The sequence below is a fragment of the Canis lupus genome, chromosome 1 (assembly GCF_011100685.1).
Source record: "Canis lupus familiaris isolate Mischka breed German Shepherd chromosome 1, alternate assembly UU_Cfam_GSD_1.0, whole genome shotgun sequence".
Classification (NCBI taxonomy): domain Eukaryota; kingdom Metazoa; phylum Chordata; class Mammalia; order Carnivora; family Canidae; genus Canis; species Canis lupus.
The window spans coordinates 101,894,105-101,918,632 of NC_049222.1; the positions used below are offsets into that span (position 1 = coordinate 101,894,105).

The 24,528-nt window shown below is 46.7% G+C and overlaps 1 protein-coding gene across 1 annotated transcript; it reads left to right on the plus strand.

Moving 5' to 3' along the window:
- The first annotated feature begins 6,113 nt into the window (after positions 1–6,113).
- On the plus strand, positions 6,114–23,977 carry LOC102156157 (zinc finger protein 660-like). The gene is made up of 6 exons (XM_038527600.1): positions 6,114–6,231; positions 9,575–9,655; positions 13,285–13,376; positions 15,921–16,047; positions 17,311–17,442; positions 19,902–23,977. The coding sequence occupies exons 2-6, from the start codon at positions 9,586–9,588 to the stop codon at positions 21,203–21,205; spliced, it is 1,725 nt and encodes a 574-aa protein (XP_038383528.1). The 5' UTR covers positions 6,114–6,231; positions 9,575–9,585; the 3' UTR covers positions 21,206–23,977.
- Positions 23,978–24,528: the final 551 nt, after the last annotated feature.

Genomic DNA, 24,528 nt, shown 5'->3' on the forward strand with positions numbered 1-24,528 from the left:
ACCTGTAGCTATTCATATATCAGACAAAGTAGACCTTAGGTCAGAAACTGTTACAAGAGACCAAGACAGTCATTATATAATGATAAAGGGACCAATTCACCAAGATATATTCACCAATTATATATGCACCCAACATCAGAGTCCCTAAACACATAGAGTAAATATTAACCAAATTAAAAGAAGAGACAGTAATGCAACAGAAGTAGGGGCTTTAGCACCTCACTTTCAATGACAGAAAATAAAGAAACAGCAGATTGGATCAGCACTATCCAAATGGACCTACAGATGTACAGAGCATTCCATCAACAGCAGAATAGACCTTTTTCTCAAATGTACACAAAACATTCCTCTAGATACATATGTTAGACCACAAAATAAGGCTTAACTAATTTAGGAAGATGGAAGCCACATCATCTATCTTTTTCAAACATAATACAAAACAATAGAAAAAATCAATGAGACAAAGAGCTGACTTTTAAAAATATAAACAAAATTGACAAAACTTTAGCTAGACTAAAGAGGGAAAAGGCTCAAGTAGATAAAAGTATAAATGAAAGAGGAGACATTATAATTGATAATCACAGAATTACAAAACAAAATTTTAACACTGCTATGAACAATTACATGCTATTAAGTAGGACAACCTAGAAGAAAATTTTTAGAAATGCACAACCTACCAAGACTGTATTGTGAAGAAAATTTGACCAGGCCAGTAATGAATAAGGAGATTAAATTGGTAATCAAAGAGTTTCCAACAAAGAAAACTGCAGGACCGTATGGCTTCACTGGTGATTCTACCAAATACTTAAAGAATTAACACTGATCCTTTTCAAACTCTCCCCAGTTCCATCCCTCCCCCACCCCAAAAAAGAAGGAACTAGAAGAAACCCTTCTAAACTCATTTTACAATGAGTTTTTAGCACTACCCCAATACCAAAGCCAAACAAGGATACCACAAGAAAACTATAGGCCACTATCCCTGATGAACAGAAGCAAAAATCCTCAATACTAGCAAACTGAATCCAGTAGCACATTAAAAGTATCATACACCATGATCAAATGAGATTCATCCCTGAGGTATTGGGAAAATTCAATGTCAAAATAATAAAGGCTACATCTGAAAAGCCCACAGCTCACATATTTAATAATAAAAAAGCTGAAAGCTTTTCCTCTAAGATCTGAAACAAGACAAGGGTGACCACTCTTACCACATCTATTCAACATAGTATTGGAAGTCCTAGACACAGCAATTGAGCAAGAAAAAGAAAGAAAAGGAATCCAAATTGGAAAGGAAGAAGAAAAATTTCTGTGTGTGTGTGTGTGTGTGTGTGTGTGTGTGTTTGCCATCACAGAAGAGAATATAGGTTCTAGCGATTAGGATGTGGACACCTTTCATCTTCAGGGAGCCATTATTCTACCTAAATTTTCCTCCCTTAGTTTGGAAAAGAGGGAAAGGACAGGGTGTTGCCTGCTTTGTTCTATTGGAATGAGAAGTAGAGCAACTTACCTTTTACTAAGGAGGTCTAATAAGGTCAGATATTGCCTAAACCTGTGATTAAAAGCACCCACCCTTGAACCAAGCTGCTCTGGCTTCAAATCCCAGCTCGCCATTCCCTACTTACTTCTTTTAACAGCTCTGTGCTTTCACTTCTTATAAAACAAATAATATCTATCCAGAATAGGATATGTAACTTGGGGGGCCTATTGCACAATTAACATATGGGAGCCCATGCTAAAAAATTAAGAATTTCAGACGTGCACAGCAGAGCATTAAATCTACCTCGGGACACATTTCCAATCCCACTCCTTTACCCCTGTCTCTCTTTACGTTAGCAAGGGGTGTTCTGGGTCTTGGCAATGACCGGGGGTGCTGGTGAACAGTGAGCCCTAGGCATAGGCCCCTCTCCCTAGCCCCCTCAGCCAGGCCAGGAACAGGGAATCCCAGTGGTCTGCAACTATCATTCAACCAACCTGTGAGAGAGGGAACAGGAGTCTTTCCCTGCCCCTACTCTGGGCAGAGTCCTGGATGAAAGGAACAGACTTCTCCAGGCAGTGACTCTGGACGTGAAGGGATACCCACCTCCACTCAGTCCCTTAGGTCTAGGACAAGGGGTTGAGGGGCCCTCTTGAACCAAATCCCCAATAGGCCTCCTAGGGTCAGCTGTTTTCTGCTGCTGCAACAGAAAAGTGTCCAGCCAGTGTCCTCCTCACTATTCTTCAAACACATTACACATGTACCCGTTTCTGGGCCTTTGCACCAGTTGTTTCCCTTGCCGAGAACATACCTCCTCCAGATATCAGTCTATCTTGTTTCTTGGGCTCCTTCAGAGCTTTGTTCAAATGTCATCTTTTTAGGGATACATTCCTTGGCCACTGTGAAATTGTAGCACCTCTCAAATATAGGTCCCACCCACCACATAACCCCTGTTTAATTTTTCTCTATAATACTACTTTCTACCATCTGATTCACTACTTACCTTTCTTAGTTTTAACTTTCTCTCTTTTACATTAGCAAGGAAATGCCACAAATTCAGGGATCTCCGTCTGCTTGGTTTCCCTACTCAGTGCCTGGCATACATAATAGATACTCAGTAAATGTTAAATGAGCAGGGACTTGGGCTCTGGATCTATTCTTCCTGGGATCGGATCCCCACTTTGTCACTGGCCCACTATGTTACCATGGGTATATATTTTAAGCCTTTTGACCTCAGTTTCCTCATTTGTAAAAGGGGGTTATTTTCATGGTTCAAAGAAATTCAGATAGCCTGGCTACTCATCCATAAGTGGTGGTTACTTTTGCAATTCCTACCACAGCTACACACCCTACCCCCAGACACCCACTGTGTTTCCTTTCTGTTTTTTTTTTTCCAGCTTCGAAGAGAGATGACCGACAAATAAAAATTATATATGTTATTTGACGGTGTACAACGTGATGCTTTGAAATTCATATACACATTGTGAAATGATTATCACAATCAAGATATTGATTATGTTATTTATAACATATCCATCACATCACATGGTTACCATTTTATTTTGCAGTGAGAACACTTAAGATCTACTCTCTTAGCATATTTGAAATATACAATACCATATTAATAACTCTAGTCACCATGCTGTACATTAGAACTCCAGAGCTCATTCATCCTGCATAACTGAAAATTTGTACCCTCATTTCCCCTACCCTCCCCCTGCCACTGGCAACTACCATTCTATTCTCTATTTCAGAGTTCAACTTTTCCTATAGTCCACAGATAAGTGAGATCATGCAATGTTAAACTCCATCCTATTTTCCATAGTGGCTTTACACTTTGTATTCCCACCAACAGTGTAAAAAAGTTCCCTTTTTCCACATCCTTGTTATCTTTTGTCTTTTTGATAATAGCCATTCTAACAGATATGAGGTATTATCTCATTGTGGTTTTGATTTGCAGTTTCCTGGTATTTAATGATGTTGAGCACCTTTCCATATACCTGTTGGCCTTTGTATGTCTTCTTTTGAGAAATATCTATTCAGAACTTCTGCCCATTTTTAAATTGGCTATTTTTTCAGCATTGTATGCGTTCCTTGTATATTTTGGACATGAGCCTTTTGTCAGATGTATGATTTAAAAATATTTTCTCCCATTCCATAGGTTCTCTTCACTCTACAGATTGTTTACTTTCTGTGTAACTTTTTAGTTTGATGCAATCCCACTTAATTAGTTTTGCTTTTGCTACTTGTGCTTTTGGTGTTACATCAAACAAACAAACAAACAAACAAACAAAAAAACATTGCCAAGACCACGGAGATTTTCTCCTGTTATTTATTTATTTGTTAGTTTGTTTCTCTGTGTGCACATGTGAGCATGAGAGGAGCAGACGGGTAGAGAGAGGAAAGAGAAAGAATCTCAAGCAGCCTCCATACTGAGTGCAGAGCCCCACTGGGAACCCAACAGGGGCCTCGATCTCAGCACCCAAGATCATGACCTGAGCTGAAACCAAGAGTCAGATGCTTAACCAACTGAACCACCCAGGCGCCCCATTTGTTTTCTTCTGGTAATTTTATGGTGTCAGATCTTATGTTTAAGTCTTAATTCCATTTTGAGTTGATCTTTGTACATGGTGTGAGATAAGGGTCCAATTTCATTCTTTTTCATTTGGATATCCAGTTATCTTAGCACCATTTATTGAAAAGAATTCCATATTCCATTACGTATTCTTGGCACTTATGTTGAAGATCAGTTGACTAAAGATGCATAATTTATTTCTGGCTCTCTATTCTGTTCCATTGGTCTACATGTCTGTTTTTATGCCCATATCATACTGTTTTTATTAGTGTAGATTTGTAATATATTTCTAAATCAGGAAGTGTCATGCTTTCAGCATTGGTGTTTTTTTTTTTTTCCCTCAAGATTGTGTTGGTTATTTGGGTCTTTTCTGATACCTTATAAATATTAGGATTTTTTTCTATTTCTGTGAAAATGCCATTGGAATTTTTATAGGGATTGCATTGAATCTGAGAATTGCTTTGGCTGAATAGACATTTAACAATATTAATTCTTCCAACCCATGAACATGGGATATCTTTCCATTTATGTGTGTCTTCAATTCCTCTCATCAGTGTTTTATAGTTTCAGTGTATAGATATTTTGCCTCTTTTGATAAACTTATTTCTCAGTATTTTATTGTTTTGATTGTTATGTAAATGGAATTATTTCTTAATTTTTTATTGGATAGTACTTTATTAGTATATGGAAATGCTACTGATTCTTTGTATGCTGATTTTATATCCTGCAACTTTATTAAATAGGTGAATTAGTTCTAACAGTTCTATTTTTTGTAGAATCCTTAGTATTTCTATAAAAGATCATGTCATCTGTAGACAGAGACAATTTTACATCTTCCTTTTCGATTTGGGTGCTTTTTGTTATTTTATTATTTTGTCCTTGTTTAATTGTTCTGGTTAGTGCTTCCAATACGGCCTTGAATAGAGTGGTGGGCATGGGCATCCATGTCTCCATCCTGATCTTAGAGGAAAAGCTTTTGTTTGACCTCTTTTGGTCATATGATGTTAGCTATGGGCTTATTGCATATGGCCTTAATTATGCTGAGATATGTTTCTTCTATACCCAGTTTATCGAGAGTTTTTATAGTGAAAGGGTATTGCATTTTGTCAAATGTTTTTTTCCACATTAGGGATTTTCATGTGGTTTTTATCTTTCAGTCTATTAATGCTGTGTATCACATTTATTGATTTGCATATGTTAAACCATCCTTGTGTCGTTAAACCATCCTTGTGTCCCAGTATATATCAGTCAAAGATAAATACTGAATATATATATAATATACATAATATATATTATATATATATAAAATCACTATTTAACCTAAAATAATTTAAGAAATTATAAAAATATTTATTTGATAGCAAATGGGGGATGGGGAGGAAGAGAATCTTCCAGCAGACTCTCCACTCAGCTGGGAGCCCTTAAGTGGGTTCCATCTCACCACCCTGAAATCAAAACCTGAGCTGAAACCAAGAGTCTGGCGCTTAACCCACTAAGCCACCCAGGCGCCAGAAAATAACTTCTTAATATCACCAAATACCCAGAGCTTAAATTTCTCCAACAGAAGTAACAAACTGGTTTTAAAAGTTTATGTTCCTCTCATATAAAAGCCACAAAAAGTAAAATTTGTTGAAAGTAGGGGTTTTGTGTTTGTTTGATTAATTCGCTTTTCATCGAGCACACGTTAATCTTGGCTCCCCGGATTGCGGAGGGATGCTGGAAATTTCGAGGTGGGGTCGCTGCGGACCCTTTTGCACCTGGACGGCCAGGTCAAGGGATGGGCTGCAGAGCGCGAAGCCCACCCCTCCCGGAAGGCTCCTTCCCTCTGCGGCAACCCAGACCTTCCCCGCTGTCCAGTGGGAGGAATGGAACCTCCTGCCACCTCCCCGCTAACACCTCCCATGCAGGCGGAGCGCCAGGCACCGCCCCCATCGGTCTCAGAACTACATTTCCCAGCGATCCTCGCGCGCCTCTCGGGCTTGGGCTCCTTGGCGGACACGGAGCGGCGGGCGTGACAAGGCGCGGGGCCTTCTGGGACTGGTAGTTTGGTGGGCGGCGCTCGCGCACACTTGGACCGGGGTTTGAATTCCGCCCAGCCTCAGACGGCTTCGGGAGAAGGAGGGCTGTACCAGGCGCAGTGAGTTCGCGGCGGGAGAGGACCAGGAGCTAGGGGAAGGGAGAGGTGTGTGTACGCTCTTCACCACCCCGCCATGGTTGGGTATTGCGGGGCGGCTGTGAGTGAGTGTGCAGGGGTGGGGGTGACCGACCCGGGGCACGTGGAGCCGCGTCTGTGCCAGCGCGGGAGACCCACACAGCGCGGGGCCGAGGTTGCGGCAGGTGCAGGTTGTCGCCCTGCGCACGTGTCAGAGTGTCTGCCCGCACCTGTGTCTCGTGGTGTCCGAACCCGGGTACCTGCCGTCTGATCCCTGTGGGGGTGTAAGTTCATGTCACGAGTCGGCCACTTGTGTGTAGCCTAACGTGTGTGGTCGTGTGTCTGTGCATTTTGGTGGGTCGTGACCTCTTGTCCAGTTGTGTGGCCAAGGTATGACTGTGTGAGACTGTGTGTATCCCGTTGTGTGTGAGTTTGTGTCTGACTTTTGGGCGTGACTAGGTCTGGTTGTGTACCTCGTTCCGCGTATATATGGTTGTGTATGTGTGGTTGTGTTTGCTGTGTCAGCGTGCCTGCCTCTGTATGATTGAGCTGCTGTGATTGAAGACTGTGTCTGTGTGGTGGTATAACTTTGGGAGTCTCTGTGGCTCTGAGAGCATATCTGTGTAGTTGAGTGAGTTTGTGTCTGTGGGAGTTTGTGTGCATCTGAGTGTGTCTGTGGTGGGGGTTGAGTGTGTGTATTTGAGTGTGTGTCTTAGTGTTTGTTTAATTTTAAAGATTTTATTTATTTATTCATGAGAGACACAGAGAGGCAGAGACACAGGCAGAGGAAGAAGCAGGCTCCATGCAGAGAGCCAGATGCGGGACTTGATCCTGGGACCCCAGGATTACACCCTGGGCCGAAGGCAGGCGCTCAACTGCTGAGCCACCCAGGCATCCCAATCTGTGTTTCCGAGTCTGTTTGAACATGTAAGTTTGTTCATTCCCACACTTTTTCACCAGGGTGGTCCCAGGGCATCTCCTGAGCCTGATCCGTACAGGCTCCAAGGAGCACCCTGATCAAGCCTACCCATCCAGCATGTGCCCATTGGACCAGCTGCCGTGGAGCAAGCCATTGTGATTCAGACCCCGGGCATAGGGGGCAGTCCCATGGCTGCTGCTTCCAGCCGGCAGGCAGTCATGTTTACTGCTGAAGCGCTGAGGCCCCGCCACCCTGGGTCTGGGAGGAGGTGCCCAGCAGGATGCGCGCTGGCAGGGAGGGATCTGGCTGGGGAGACACAGGGGACTCCGATGCCCAGAAACTCAGCTGGTGTGGCAGGTATGCCTTAGAGTCAAGCAGAGGACCAGGTACTAGCCCCATGGGCCACTGGCATGCTCAGGTCTTTCTGAGCCTCTGGATCTCAAAGATTTCCCCTGTCCCTGCTAGGGAGAAAAATGTAAGGGAGAGGATGCTGGAACTGCTCCTATGGTGACTCTCTCCAGGACCACCTGGGGAGCACAGGTCCATGTGGGAGGTACAAGGGTCAGACCTTGAAACATGCTGGTCTGATGGGGGGGCAGGCTAGCTCCAGGATGCTAGAGAGGTCAGATGGGGTTAACTGACTTGGCCAGCTGCAGCATGTAAAAACCGGAGGCCAGCCCTGAGGGGACTTTGGGGGAAGTGGAGCAGGACCCCCTAGGAGGCATTTGGGGGCATCCAGAGAGGATGCTTCTGGGCACCTGCAAACCAGCGTCGGGGCCTCCAGTGAGTCTCTGTGGGCACCCTGCCTGGCATAGGGGCTGGGAGAGAGCCCTGAGTGAGTGTGCAGCCAGGAGGGCTCCCCCGGGGGTAGGGGGAATGGGCCCCGGGGTGAGACCCAGCGTGGGCCCTGGGTGTCAGAGAGGGCAGGGCATCTGTGTGTCCTGCAGGGGGACTTGGAGCTTCAGGATGGGCCTCCTCAGAGGCACGTGTCTGTGTGTGTGCTTGCCCCTGTGTGCCTGAGGGCTGAGCAGGTGCCTGTGTGTGCATTTGCCAGCGGGGGTCCGATCTTCCAGGTCGTTCTCGAAGTCTGAAGGAGTGAGTGGGAGTTTTAGAAGTAGGTCAGGAGAGCAGTAGTGTGTGTGTGTGTGTGTGTGTGTGCACATGCACCTACACCCTCAGGTCACTCTGTTAGGGGATCAGCTGGTACCAGGTATGATGGTGTGCCTGATGATCCTCCCGTGCCGGGCCCCCATAGCCCAGCTGTCCCTGATCCATGGAGCCAGGGGCCCTGCCTCTGTTGCTCCAGAGCATGAAGTTCTGAGCCTGTCCATCCCTGCTAGCAACTTTTGATCTCAGAGGTCAAAGCCCCATGTTGGGCATAGAGCTAATTAAAAAAAAAAAAAGAAAAAATTTATTCAAGGAAGTTTTAAAAATGATTTTTAAAAAGATTTTATTTATCTATTTGACAGCACAAGTAGGTGGAGCTGTAGGCAGAAGGAGAGGGAGAAGCAGGCTTCCTGCAGGGAGCCCTATGCGATGCAGGATTCGATCCCACAATCCCAGGATCATGACCTGAGCTGAAGGCAGACACTTAACCATCTGAACCACCCAGGCACCTCCCAAAAATGATTTTTTTAATATGGTCATATTCATGCAGTGTGTGGGATATACATATACTAAAAAAATATTCATTTCTCTCAAATTCAAATTTCCAGTTGCTGTGAACTTGTTGTTAGGAAATGTGGCCAGCTAGAGCTCTCACAGCTGGTGACCACAGGCTAGAATCCTCTCTCCATCTCCCGAGAGACTGCCCTCCAACCCTGCCTCACTGCTGGGCCTTCTTGCCCAGCTCAGGTCCAGGGCCCAGGACCCCAGGGCTGATGGGGTGGACCAGCACAGGCCTCTCCCCCGGGCTGTGGCCAGGGGTCCTGTGGACCGGTGGCCTCATCCTCACCATCCCCCTGGGACAAGGCTCCTATGTCAGAAGGGCAGGCATCATGCCAGGCGAGGTGAGGTCCAGCTCTGAAGCACTTCGTCAGGCTGCCTGATAGCTTTAGAACAGGGCCCGAAACACAACAACACCAGTGCTCGCCAAGAGTCACATTTATTGAGTGCCTGCTGTATGTATGCCGGGCACCAGAGGCCCATTTGATGCCTGGGTAACCAAGCTTCACCGTCAGAGTGCCAGCACCTTGTATCACAAGCCCCAATCCGTATGAGCCCTGGCCATGCCCTTGCCAGGCACCAGTCACTCTCCATAAACCATCCAGTTGGCCTAGAAGGCAACTCCAGGAGGGAGGTGTGGCTAACACTCCCTTCAGTTGATGACACAGAATTGGGGAGGTGACATCACCTGCCCAAGACCACCTGACTTCTGAATGCAGCACTAGGACTAGAACCCGGCCCATCCATTGCCACAGCCCACACACTAACTGCTCAGGTCTCTGCCCCCAGGGAGGCCCAGGATGCTGCATCTCAGTGCCATGGAGGGCAGGGGTGCCGTGGAGGTGGAGGCCTGGCTGCCCAACACAGGAGGTAAGAGACATAAAGGGTGGAAAGTTGTGGGCACGTGGGTGGGGGGGCAGGCTGCCAAGGCTCGGTAATGGTGGGAGGGTTTACACACTGGAGACACAGCTCCATGGCCTGGTCCTGGGCAGGAGGGTGCAGAGGGCACCCGGGATGGAATCTCCCCCACACTGACATCATGTCAATGGATCCTGATGAAGCCCTGCTCAGAGCCTGCAGGGGTGTGTTCTGGGAGCCAGAGGCAATCTGGGCTCCTCACTGTGCCCTGTAATCAAGGTTCCCATTCAGGGGGCCGTGGAGTCATCTCAGTGGAAGATGATGAAGGTCCGACCCAAGGACACAGTGGAGGGGATGGGTGGCAGTGGATCAAGTCCTGCTGGCAGCTTGGCCTGGATGAGGGAGGGCTGTTGGGTTTGCTGGGATTCTTCCTGTCTTAAAACTTTTCATGTGGAAATAACTCATATTCATGTTAAGTTGCCATAATAGTAGACTACTGACGTTCCCATGGGCCTTCATCCCATTTCCCCAAATGGCCATATCTTACGCAGTGATAGCACAACAGTGAATTAGGAAGCCCATCCTGACACAACATGTGTGTTTTCCAGGGTCAGGTTCTCATGTTTGTAGCTGAGTATAACTATCACCCACATCAACAAACAGAACTGTCCCATCACCCCAAGATCTCCCTGGAGTTGCCCCTCATTGTCCATCCTCTGCCCCCTTTGGCTGTGACAGACCCTCTCCGTCCCTGTGACTCTGTCATTTTGAGAAACTTGTGTCAGCAGAATCTGGTGGCTACCTTCTGAGATTTGCTTTACCCCCCTTGGCACAGTGCCCTGGAAAGCCATCATGGTGTTGTGTGCACACACACTTCATCACTCTTTATTGCTCAGTGAGGTTCTGTGACGTGGCTGTAAGTCTGGAGGGACATCTGGGTTGTTTCCAGGTGCTAGCTGTCACAAGTATAGGTTTTTGCATGAATGTATGTTTTCATTTCATGGGCAGAGGTGCTCAGAACTGTGACCATTCACAGACAGATTAGCTAGTGTTGTGATGCTGTGTTTTAAAATCTAAGAAAAGTCTAAGAAACCACCTTCCCTCATATCCTCAGGAAACTCTTGTGCTTCCCTCATATCCTCACAGAACTCTTCTGTTCTTATCCAGGAAGAAACACGGCCCAAAGTACTGTTACTCTGTGCTGGGTGGCCTCCTGGCTTCCACTCCTGCCTCCTTCAAACTGTTCCCCATGCAGCAGGCCAAGGCATCCTATAAAAATGAGAATCACGTCTGGGCAGACCTCTCAATGTGGAAAATGGTACAAACTCCATACAGGGGCCCTACTGGCCTGACTGCATCACACCTCTCTCTTTCCCTCCAATTTAAGGAGGTCTGGCCACCCTGGCCTCCTAGTTTTGCCTTTAACATCCCACCTCAGGGCCTTTGCATGTGCTGTTTCCCTGCCCCAGAATGCTCTTCCTTCATATGTTCACTTGGCCATCTCCTTCTCAAAATGAAGGTCAAGACTAAGTCATCAGCAACTCAGAGAAGCCACCCTGGACTGTCCTAGCTGAAGCATTACCCCAGGATTTGCCCTCATTCCAACCTAATTTGTCTTGATCCTGATGTCTGTCACTCTCTAGTATTTTCTAGTGTATTGATTTGGTCTTGGTCTCTCTGCCTCTCACATATGTGAGCACTGGTGATCCCTGGAGTCAAGATCAAGACCATACACAACCCGGTGGGATTTCCTGCTGTGGACCACATGATGCTAGGAGGATGTATATGAATTTAGCTCTGCAACTAAATAATCTCTTAACCTGTTCCATGTAATTTGACTTCTTGATTGGAAAGTTTTTGTTTATGGACAGAATTTAAGCAGGCACAAAGATAATGGTTTGTATCTAATAGGAGTTTCATTCACAGGCATAGGCATGTTGAAAATCTTAGAAACTACTCTCCTGAGATGTATCCATTTCACTGTTTGTAAATTTGACCTGGCCTCTCCCTTCCTCAGCTTCCTAGTTCCTTCCCCAGAAGCAGCGACTTTCCTGCTTCGTGTATGGCCTTCCAGAATATTCTATGCTCGCTCATGCAAACACCCATGTATCTATTACTATATATTTACGAATTTCTTTTTACATACACCAGTAGTAGCAGACTCTTTGGGTTTCTGTTTTGTCTTGTTTTATTTAACTCTGATAAAGCACCTACTGTGTTCCACTCAGCTCGCAGCTGCTTTCCTTGCATCTGCTGGTCTATGCTTTACAACTCTGTGAGATATGAACAGTGACTAGACCCATTTTGCACATTTGAAACTGGAGGACTGAGAAGTGTGAGTGATCTGCCCATGTGAGGATTTGAATCCTGGCAGTCTGGGTGATGCTTACCCCCAAGGTGCCAAGTGCATTTCCTGGCTGTGTGGAAGCCTGCTGTCTGTCTGTGCTGCACGCTGATTTACTTAACCAGATCCCTGCAGGTGGGCCTTTGGGTTATTTCCAGGCTTTGGGGATGATGACCAGCCATCTACAAATAGGCTTATAGCTGGGTCATTTTGCACATGGGGGACCACTTCCATGAGTTGATGTCCAAAAGAAGCGCTCGCTGCATCAAAGGCCATGTGCATGTGTAATCTGGACAGTACGGCCAAATGGTCCTCCACAGAGAGACCAATTTCCAGACCCTGTGGCCACGTGGGAGTCTGTAAGACAATATTTAATGAGTTGCCAGATTTTATTATTAAAAAAAAAAGATTTTATTTACTTATATGAGAGAGAAAGAGGGCACACACACGTGTGAATGAGTTGGGGGAGGGGCAGAAGGAGAAGCAGCCTCCTCACTGAGCAGAGTCGTGACACAAGGCTTGATCCCAGGACCCTGAGGTCAGGATCTGAGCCGAAGGCAGACATTACACCGACTGAGCCACCCAGGTGCCCCAGTTGCCAGCTTTTAAATTTCACTCCAAATCTAGATATCTGGCTTCTTTGGAAAAATTGGACTATTTTCCAGCTGGCGTTCTCCCAGGCAGCTGCACATTGGTTCACCTCCTCCTCGGCATGGGTGTCGCAGTCCTCCACAGACTCCAATGCCCCCCAGTTGTCTTACCCAAGCCCCTTCACTCACTGACATTTCCTGCCTGTTCCCTCTTGACCTTTGGGATGCAATTTAATGCATGTCTTAAGGGTACCCCTGTGCAACCTTGAGCAAGTGTCTTAACCTCTGTACCTGTGTCCTCATCTGTAAAGTGGGATGATGATAGTAGCCAAAGGTTATTATGAAAAACCAAATAAGGGGATCCCTGGGTGGTGCAGCGGTTTGACGCCTGCCTTTGGCCCAGGGCGTGATCCTGGAGACCCAGGATCAAATCCCACATCGGGCTCCCGGTGCATGGAGCCTGCTTCTCCCTCTGCCTGTGTCTCTGCCTCTCTCTCTCTCTCTCTGTGTGTGACTATCATAAATAAGTAAAAATAAAAAAAAAAAGAAAAACCAAATAAAAAAATACCAGTAGAGTATTTAGAACAGAATGTGGCACACAGCAAGTTTGATCCATGTTAGCTCTTATGGTCTCATTATTAAGATTTTATTGCGTTTCCATATGCACAGAGGGCAGGGTGACCTCATTACTCGTTCTTCCTTCCCAGTTCTGCCTTCTCAGAGCCCTGCTCCTACTTCAGAGAAGCTCTCCAAAAAGAAGGGAAGAATACCAGTCAGGTCCCTGCCGGCCTGGAGCATGGTAAGCCTTCTCCCTTTGACCAGAGGGCCCCACAGTTCAGAGAAGTCAGGCACATCTGCCACCCTCTCTCCCCAGCAGAGACCCTAAGGTGGCAGGAATATGGCCCCATCCCATGAGGGATGGTTTTCCTGGGAATGCTGCCTCTTTCCTGCCTTTCTCTTTCATAATTTCCACCTCTGCTGGAATGTTGCCTCCTCCAGGAAGCCTCCCTGCTCACTTCCTCCTCATCACTCCCTAACCCTTCCCCTTGCTTAATTTTCTTCAGAGTCATTATCACTATGTGATGCAACCACAAGACAGAATGGTAGGACAAGGCAGTGATTCTCAGTCAGAGACAGTTCATCCCCCAGGGGATACTGGCAATGGCTGAAAACATGTTTGGGTGTCACCACTGGAGGGGTGGTACTGCTGGCATCTGGAGGGTAGAGGCCAGGGATGCTGCTCAGCACCCTGTAATCCACAGCAAAGAATGCTCTGGCCTGCAGATGATCTCAGAAAACCCAGAATAGGGAAGGCTGGTTTTGCAAAGAAAAGGAGGCACAACCTTGGTGGCCCTTTTGTGCCTCACAGCCAAGAAAGCCAGCCTGGTGCTTCATGTTGGAAAAGCAGCGTTTACATTAGTAGGAAAGCAGATAGTTTTAAGACACCAGCTAAGGCAGAGTCATAGCAGCTGAGTTTCCAGCCCTTATTAAGTGCCACGCACTGTCACGGATTGTGTTCTTGGACTATCCCCTTGAATGCTCACACTCCCCCTGTCCCAGGAGGCAACACTACTCTTTATTCTTCCCATTTTACAGATGTGGAGACTTGAGGCACGGGAAGGCAAGTCCTCAGCCACCCGCCTGGCTCCCACACTGAGGGGTGCAGACCCCACCCCCGGAGTGAACACTGTCCCATCTGCTGCTCTCTCCCCCTGCAGCTGCTCCCTTTGCTTTGGCTCCTCCTTGTACACCGTGGCTCCAGCTCTGCAGGGCCTTGGCTTTGTAGCCTTTCCTAGCATTTCAGGAAATGGGCACGGGTCGCATCTCTGCGACCACAGCCCCTAGGCCCCTCTGCACCTACGCCCCCTGCACCTGTGCCCCGTGGCCCTCTGCATCCCAGCCTGGGGCTGGAGACCTCTAACCACACGGGTCTGGTTGCAGTAACATGACAGTCCAAAACACAGCTGCTTCACTCAAACGACGTTACTTACTCCTCACCGTGACAGTGTTTGGACAGCCCGGGAGCGTGCCTCTGCCCCGCGTGACCCATCCACATTCAGGGGCATTCCAAGGGGAACGTGCTTAGTTTCTCAAAAGCCAAAGGCCAGAAGACACGCCTCTCTTCTGCTTGTACTTCATCGGCCAGAGCATAGCCACGTGACTGCCCCCGCTCCAAGGAATGCTGGGAAACGTAGTCTGGCTGTGCAATCATGGGCTCAACTGTAGCTTCCATTATTATGGCAAAAAAAAAAAATGGATATTATGTCCACCACTGACCTGGTCTGTTATGTTAATCTATCCCAGCGCCAGGCTGTGATGAGCACATGAGTGAATAAAGCTACTCTCCAAGCCTGCAATCCTTTCTCCCATTGACTAGAATCCCCTCCCCTTTTAAACATGTATTTAGAATAATTGACATTTCTTGAGCACCAAGCATGGACTGGGCACAGAGCTAATGTCTTTACCTATTTTCATCCACCTAAGCCTCACAACTCTAGGATGTGGTACTGTATTATCTCCATCTTCAAGATAAGAGAATGGGGGTGCAGGGTTCACGTCACTTGTCTGAGGTCATACATACTAAGTAGTCAAGCCAAGATTCGAACCCAGGCAGTCTGGCCCTATAGCCTATGCTCTTAACTGTCGTGGTATCGACCTAACTCAGTGGAAACAGAAATTCCCAGGTGGCCATACAACTGGTGAGTGAAAGGGCCACTTTCAGCATTCATAGCATCCCTTCATTCATCTCTTCACATCACACGTGAACACTCAGAGTGTGCTCTGTGGCTGCAGTAATGGTGTGTAAACAACAACAAAACCCACAGAACATCAGGAGCACACAGCAATAAGGATTTGGCTATGTGGCTCTGCTGGTGTTGCTGGGCTCCTTTACATGTCTGGTGGACCCTGGTGGACAGCTGCTGGACAGGTGCCTGGTCAGCTGACCTGGGGTGGCTTTTCTCAGAGGACTGGGGTGACTTGGCATTGCTCTACATATCGTTCATCCTCCAGAGACTAGCTGGGGCACATCCTCACTCATGGAGGCAGTAGAGGCACAAGAAAGACGTGAGTGCTGATTGCTTCTATCATACCACCAACAACACCACACTGGCCACGGCAAGCTCCAAGGCCAAGTAAAGGTTTGGAACAGGAATGCACTGCACAGCCACATAGCAAAGGGTTTGGATATGGGGCAGGGTGGAAGAGCCCAGGCCTTATTTGCAAGCTGACACAACACTGAACTCTGAACCCATCCCAAACTTCTGTTGGCTTTCCTCCTAGTGTCCTGGGCCAAACGAAGGATCAGGCCCTTGGTGAATAGGAATGGGGGTTTGGGTTACAGGAACCTGTGATCTTCAGGGATGTGGCCATGTACTTCACCCAGAACGAGTGGCAGCTGCTGGAGCCTGCGCAGAAGGACCTATACAGGGATGTGATGCTGGAGAACTATGGGCACCTGGCATCTTTGGGTAAGGACAAGTCGCACAGTTCAGAAGACTTGGATGAGCTTACCCCTAGGACTGGTCCCATGTGCTAAGGGTTGGTGGTTTCATTCTAAGACTGGCTCTGCTCATGGTCTGAAGACAGCTGCCAGCGGCCACCGACAGGCCCTCATTGTAGTTCACTCGCAACAGAAGTGGTAGAATGATTGGTACTGGTATTCCCTCCAAAAGTCTGACTTTTGCTCCCATTAGAACTGGCTTCAGTCATATGACTGCTGCTAAGCCAATCACAGTGGCCAGTGCAACAGGAAGAGGCTGATTGGTGCCGTCCTCTTTGAGGGTGGGCTCTGCTCTCTGGGAACTGCAGGTGTACCCCTTACTAGGAATTTGGGCAGGTGTGATGGGGGAGATGGAGGCTGGTGAGGCAGAAGCCCTGTACTTCCTCTGGAGGGCCTTCGTATCATTGTGATGTGATTTATAATGAGAAAGATATATTCGGTCTCCCTCCTGTTTCTAGCACAGAACTCCTAAGCCTTTTGAATTTCGTACGTGGTGAGAGGGATAAATGCATCTTTTGCTATGTTTGTAAGGTGACTTTGAGAAAACCCCTCAGGATGAGAGCTGGTTGCTAGGGGAAGCAACTTTGGGTCTCACCCCTGACCTCCAGGGAGGTTGAATCAGTCACCAATGGCCAGTGATTTAATCAACTATGTCTATAATTAAGCTTCCATAAAAACCCCAAATGATAGTGTTTGCAGAGCTTCCAGGTTGGTAAGCAAGTGAAGCTCCGGGGAGAGAGGTGGCCTCAGAGGGCATGGATGCCCCACACCCTTTCCCCACACCTGGCCCTCGACAACTCTTCCACCTACTGTTCCTGAGTTCTATCCTTTAATAATAAATCAGTGATCTAGTGAGTAAAACATTTCTCTGAGTTCTGTAAGCTGCTCCAGCAAATTCATCAAACCCAAGAAGGGGATCATTGCAACCTCTGATCCATAGCCTGCCAGTCAGAGGTACCAGTGACAACTTGGATTTGTGATTGATGTCTGAATTGGGGGAGGGGATCAGCTTTGTGGGACTGAGCCCTCCACCTGTGGGATGGGATACCACCTCCAGGTAGGTAGTGTCAGAATTGAGTTGAATTATAGGACCCCAGCAGTGTTGGAGAGAATTGCTTGGGGGCAGGGGTAGGACCCACACTCTGTAATTGGGAGCAGAAATATAAACACACTTCTCTGTGCAAATCTGGGTCTGGGGGGCATCCAGAACTTCTTTTCTTCTGTGGAGCAGGGCATTGGTTCTTCAAACCCAAGCTGATCACCAGGTTAGAGCAAGGAGACGAGCCCTGTGTCAAGGAGAGAGGCATCCCTCCAGCTCCCCAGCGAGGCAGTGCTGGAATCAGTGGGAGCCGCATCTCCACAGGTGAGCAGGAGGAGCTACCGTGGCAGCCTCCACAGGAGCTTCTCCCCAAAAGCCCAATGAGCAGCAGCAGGAGAAGGGAGAAGGCTGCAGGGCATGCTTCCTTCCAAGAATGCTTTTCCATTCCTCTGGCCTCCTGGGATCTCATTTTCCCTTAACTGCTTCAGACAGCATCTGTTCACTTTCCTCCTTGTATGCATGGGTTGATGTCTTCCTGGTTACAAAGATGTTTACAGCAGTTCTTTGTTGCATGCTGGTCTGGCACTCAACCTAAATCATAAGATTATCACCACTGGGTAGCCCCCTGTTGACTTAGAAAAACAACAGGATGTTTCTGGGCAGCAAACCAACCCCCATCAGCTTCTGAACCTCACGAATATAGAAGAATAGAGAGAGTTTTTTCTTTAAGATAACGCATGAATTTAAGGGATGCCTGGGTGGTTCAGTTGATTAAGCATCTCACTCTTGGTTTCACTCAGGCCATGATCTCTTGTTATGGGATTGAGCCCCACCTGAGTGCGGAGACTGCTTAGAGTTTCTCTGTCCTCCCTTTGCCCCTCCCCTCTGTGCACTCTTGAGCACTCTCTCTATCTCTCAAATAACTTTTTGAAAATAAAGATAATACCTTGTTTTAATAAGAATCCAAAATAGTAACCAAGTATTTTCATTAAAAAAAAATAATATGCCTTTGTTTCGTTCCGGCTTATACTTCCTGGAAGTAGTTTCAATTTTTTTTTTAAGATTTTATGTATTCATTTGATAGAGAGAGAGTACACAAGCTGAGGAGGGGCAGAGGGAGGAGAAGCAGACTCCTTGCTGAGCAGGGAGCCTGATGAGGGGCTCCATCCCAGGACCCTGGGATCGTGACCTGAGCCAAAGGCAGATGCTTAACCAACTGAGCCACCCAGGTGCCCCTACCCTCCTGCCTAGTTTCAATTTTGTTAGTGTTTATTACCTGTCCAGGTTGAGGAATTTCTTTAAAAAGTTTGTACTTTCAAACAACCACTTCCAGTTATGCCATCACATGCCCATCAGAGTGACCAAATGAAAACCATGAGCGCTGGTGAGTGCATGGGACGACTGGCACTCCATTGGTTGCTTGCAGAAGTGCACATGGGTTCATTGGCTAGAACTCCATGTCTACACACTCCCATCCCAGTCACTCCACCCCTGAGTATCTTCCCAACAGAAATGCATACCTGTGCTCACCAAAGGATACCTCCGAATGTTCATAGCAGCTCAATTCTTAATAGTCCCAAAGCGGGAACTCCCCAAATGCCTATCAAAAATAAAATAGTTAAATGCATTGTGGTATAGTCACACATGGGACCCTACAACCAATGCAAATGAATGATTTACAATTGCATGCAACAATCTGAATGGATTTCACGGAACGGTTGAGTAAAAGAAGCCAGACACAAAATGGTGCATACTACAAGGTTGCATTTATATAATGTACAAAAACCTGAAGCCAATCTCCACTGTTAGAAGTCAAGATCTCAATTTTCTGAGAGGGACAGAGACATTGAAGGAGAAGGGACTGTGGGCAGGCTTTTGTGCTGCACACATGAATGTGTTCACGTTATGAATTCTCTCTCCTCCCCTAACTAGACTCACAAAACACGTTATTTCACTTATTTACAGATAGTATCACATTGTTTTAGTGATGAGGGAACATACGAACTGACCATTCCTCTGTGCATGGCTGTCCAAGTGCGCTGGGTTCTTTGTAAATGATAGCTAATAAAAGTTACATTTAGTATGGAACATTCTGTATCCCTTTTTCCTTCAATCTATAGATCTTGATTTATTTATGGAACATTTCTTGAATTATATCTCTGAGTATTCTGATGCAGGATTTGTTTTTGATTTTCCATGCCAAAATATTTTCTCACTGATTCTTTTTCCTTCTTCATTTCCATTTCATTTGAGCTGGCTGTCTTTTCTTTTTCCAACCTTATTAGGGTAGGATTGTGTGAGCTTATTGTGATAGAACATTGTATAAGCTTATTGTGTGTAGCATGATAATTTGATACATGGATATATTATGCAATGATTATGGCAATAAGGTTATAAAATGCCTTCATCCCTTCACATAGTTACCACTTTTTTTTGGTGTCATGATGTGACTTCTTTTTTTTTTTTTAATTTTTATTTATTTATGATAGTCACAGAGAGAGAGAGAGGCAGAGACATAGGCAGAGGGAGAAGCAGGCTCCATGCACCGGGAGCCCGACGTGGCATTCGATCCCGGGTCTCCAGGATCGTGCCCTGGGCCAAAGGCAGGCGCTAAACCGCTACACCACCCAGGGATCCTGCATGATGTGAATTCTAATCATGCCATGCACTTATGACTCATGTGCCTCTTTTGTATGTTTTTTATACTCAACACAACATTTTCAGCCAAGATAAAAACAATAGCGCTAAAAAAGAGAGAGATTTACATTCTGATTCCTTTTCAGACAAAAAGAGAAGGCTTGTGTTGAAGACATTTCCAAAGCCAGGCATCTCTATGAGGCCTTCCCCGGGGAAGGCAAAGGAAGTGGTCCAAAGGGGTTCCAGGACAGAAAGGATTTTGGAAACTGAGGACAGGCCACTGAGGAGCAGGCAAAAATCTGGCCTCAGGCTGGCCTCAGACTCATGCAAAAAAATTCTCCCTAGAAAGAAAAGGCATGAATCTACGGCCGTGAGGAGATGCCTGAGTTGTCCACCACCGATGACAACATCACAGAGTACCTCTCAAGGAAAGAAGACCCCAAAAAGAGATATTCATGGAAAAACACAGGCACTAGGCTCTCTGAGACAAGGTCGTCCAAGAATCCAAAGGGGGAAGGCACACTTTAAATGTAAAGAATGTGGAAAAACCTTCAACCAGACCCTCCACCTCATTGAGCATGAGCGGATCCACACAGGAGAGAAACCCCACAGATGTGATGAGTGTGGGAAGCACTTCCGGCACAGCTCCTACTTCCTCACGCACTATAGAATTCACACTGGAGAGAGGCCCTACAAGTGTAAAGAGTGTGGGAAAGCCTTCAACAGCAGCTCCACACTGCACAGCCACCACAGGACCCACACAGGGGAGAAGCCCTTCAGATGTGAGGAGTGCGGGAAAACATTCAAGCAGAGCACGAAGCTTACTCGTCACCGGAGGGTGCACACTGGAGAGAAGCCCTACCAGTGCAGTGAGTGTGAGAAATCATTTGGCCGCAGTTCTTCCTTAACAGAGCACAAGAGAATCCACACAGGAGAGAAGCCATATCATTGCAAAGTGTGTGGGAAAGCCTTTAGATGCAACTCGCATCTTTCTGAGCACCAGAGGATCCACCAGGAGGAAAAATCCTACCGGTGTGAGCAATGTGGGAAGTACTTCCGAAACGGCTCCCACCTGTCGGAACACAGAAGGGTGCACCAGCGGGGCCCCCCAGAGCAATGCCCGGAGTGTGGGAGAGCCTACCGCCGCAGGGCTGCCCTTCTGAAGCACCAAAAGAGCCACAGAGAGAAGCATACTTACCGGTGTGAGGGATGTGGAAAGGCCTTCCGGTGCAGGTCAAGCATTCAGAGACATCAGAGGATGCATGCCGGACAGAAGCCATACATGTGCCCTGAGTGTGGGAAAGCCTTCACCGACAGCTCCACCCTTAACAATCACTGCAAAATTCACAGCACAGAGAAACTGTACCCTTGCCCCAAATGTGAGACGGCCTTCAGGCACCTCTCGTCCCTGATGCTCCACCAGAAAGCACATGCTGGAAAGGGACAGTGAACTTGCGTGTGACAGAGCCCTCAGCCAGGACCCACACCTTCCTAACCCCCAGAGAAGTATGTGAGTGGAGTTTCACTGCACCTCTCACCAGAAAGGTTACCTAGCTGACCAGGGGTCCTCATTCAGGGGACAGTTCTACACAGCCCCAACCTGGGACGTTTGGGAAGTATCTGTGGATACTTTTGATTGTCCCAACCCGTTGCTGCTACTGGCAGGTAATGGATAGAGGCCAAGGATCCTCCAAACCCTATCAGATACCTCCCTCTACAAGGAAGGTTCTGGTTCCAAATAGCAGCAGTGGTGCTAAGAGTTTGAGGAGTTCAGAAATAGTTTTCTGTGTCATCCTGTACAGTAATCACTAAACTGCATGTGGCTCTGAACATTTACATGAATCAAACAGAAATAAAATTCAAAATGTTTTCTCAGCCACAGACAGCTAGGATTCAGTGGCCAGATTTCCTAGCGGGTGCCAAATCAGCACAGATAAAGAATATGTCTGTTGTTACAGAAGGTTCTGTTTTGGCGTTGGTTTGGATCTTTTATCAAAATTATCCAAAATTATCTATGGGCCAGCATAGCCCCAAGAAAGTGAGTATGGGGTTCAATTGCCAGAGGAAGACAGAGGGCAGCACAACCAAATGTAGCACTCCATCAATGGCTTTGAGATTGTGTTGGCTCATCCACAGATGGTTCTGTGGGCACTCTGATATGTGAGGATTGGCTATTCTTTTTTTTTTGTATTGGCTATTTTTTTTAAGATTTTATTTATTCATAAGAGACAGAGAGAGAGAGAGACAGAGACAGAGACACAGGCAGAGGGAGAAGCAGGCTCCATGCAGGGAGCCTGACGTGGAACTCGATCCTGGGCCTCCAGGATCAGGCCCTGGGCTGAAGGCAGCGTTAAACTGCTGAGCCACCCGGGCTGCCCAGGATTGGCCAGGATTGGAGGCATACACCTCCTTCTACCTGGGGCAGAACAAACAATCAGTCATTGATGATGTTACTGATAAATGCTGATATTTCCTGAGCACCTCCCCTGCCACGCATGGTGCTGAGCACTTTACATTACATAGCCTCCTGGAATTCTCTCTAGCATCCTATGAAATAGGAACTCATGTGATCCTATTTTATAGCTGAGAAAATGGGGCTCGGGAGAGCTTTTTTTAAAATTTTGCACATAAATCAGGGCAGTACTGCTATTTTTATATTATGTGCTTTCAAATTCATGGGATTCACATTTTCACAAAATATATCTTTAAAAATACATATCACTGTTTACATTTCTGTTCAGACTGCCCTTTTGGGCAGAGAGCAGCTTGGCTTTACCTATGGCAGGAGCTAGCACAGAGGAGACTCTAGATCAGGGGTTGGCACACTATGGCCAACCCAGCCCATGGCCTGTTTTTATAAATCTAGTTTTATTGGCACACAGCTACCTATTGTCTATGACTGCTCCCATGCAAAGATGAATAATTACAACAGAGACCAGATGGTCCATAAAGCCTAAAATATTTGCTCTGAGACCCTTGACCAAAAATAGTTGAGTGATCCCTGCTCTGAATAGCTGACAAATTGAAGTGAATCAGGATGAAGTGTGGGAGTGGTTGGCAAAGAAAGAGATAAACTCTTGAATGTTTGTGACTATGACTCAAAGTGTAAAATATATTTTGTATTGCAGTACAGTGCACATTGTGTATTTTCTATGTGTGTATGAACATATGTGTGCATAGATGAAAGACAAGTTTAATGAACCACTACTTACCTTTATCATGTGCCCACATCAATTCTTCCACTTGAAAAGTGCTGATCACAACCTTATGAGTCAATTTCACTAATCAATGTGGTGTGCAACCCCCAGCTTGAAAAGCCCTGCCATCATGGCAGGACAGTGTGAGATATTGCCTCCTTTTTGAGAGATTTGGAGTCGAAGGCCTCCAAACAAGGCTGTGGTTGGCATCACCATTGGAGAATTTATCAGAAGGTAGAATGTGGAAAGCACCACCATGTTGAGGGTGTGACTTTGTGCTTGGTCCCAGAGCAGCTTGGAGGATAGACAGACCTAGTTCTCTGGATTGCTTCTACAACTTCGAGAACATTTCCTTCCTGGCATTAGGAGGACTGGAGGGTCCAGAGTTAGACTAAGGGTGAGGATGGAAAGAGCTTGTATGAGGATCTCCAAGAACTCCGGTGGGGCTTTAAGAGGGAGCCATCTTTGGCAATGTGGCTGCATCCTCCTGCAAATTGCCTCAGGACTGGGCTGGGTGGCATGCGGAGGAGGACCTTTGGCAGATGCTCATTCTTGTTGTCTGTGAGACATTTGTGGAAGTGAGAGGAGTAGAGGAGATTGGAGATTCCTCCAGTATAAGGGAAGAATGCGTCTGGACATATTCACTACATTCGTGGTTGCAAATAACAGGAACCCAGCTCACACTAGCTTAAATGAAACCAAAATCAAGAAAAGGAATGTAGGGACGCCTGGGTGGCTCAGCGGTTGAGCATCTGCCTTTGGCTCAGGTCTTAAAAAAAAGTTGGCTCACACAACTGGGAAGCTTCCTTGCTCAAAGTTATCTTTGAACTTTAGAGATTGGAATGGAGAATTTGATGCCAACAGGACTCCCTGGCACATCTCATCTCTGGTCCTCTCTGCAAATCTTTGTCTTGTCCTTCTTTCAGCAAACAGGAGCATTCTCTATTAACCAGGAAGCACAGTTACTGGAGGCCCCAGGGTCCAACCTAGGGGAAAAAGAGAGTTTCTTTCCCCCACAGACTCAGAATACCAATAAAGCTACTATAATCTGGTGGAGCAATTAGAAGAATTATTTGTCTTTTCAATTTTTTCTTGGGGTGATTGTATTAAAGATGTGACACTTTTGTCACTTTTTTATAAAGATTTTATTTATTCATGAGAAACACAGGCAGAAGGGAGATACACAAGCAGAGGGAGAAGCAGGCTCCCCGCAGGGAGCCCAATGTGGGACTCGATCCTGGGACTCTTGGATCACGCCCTGAGTTGAAGGCAGGCACTCAACCGCTAAGCCACCCAGGTGTCCCAACTTCTCTCACTCTTGAAGAGGACTTTAACAAGGAACAATAAACAATCACTCTGGCTGGAGGGGGACAATGAGTACAACATGGAGACCCCTGACAGGGCTGATGTGGTCACCAAAGCAGGAAGTAATGGTAGCCCGGTCCAGGTTGGTGATAGTGGGGATAGATGGAAGTGGAGGGTTTCATGAAAAACATTTACAAGATTGAGCCAATACGTGTGCTAGCAATTGGTCGTGGAAGACCAAGGAGGGGTAGGTGTCCTGGATGAATCTCTG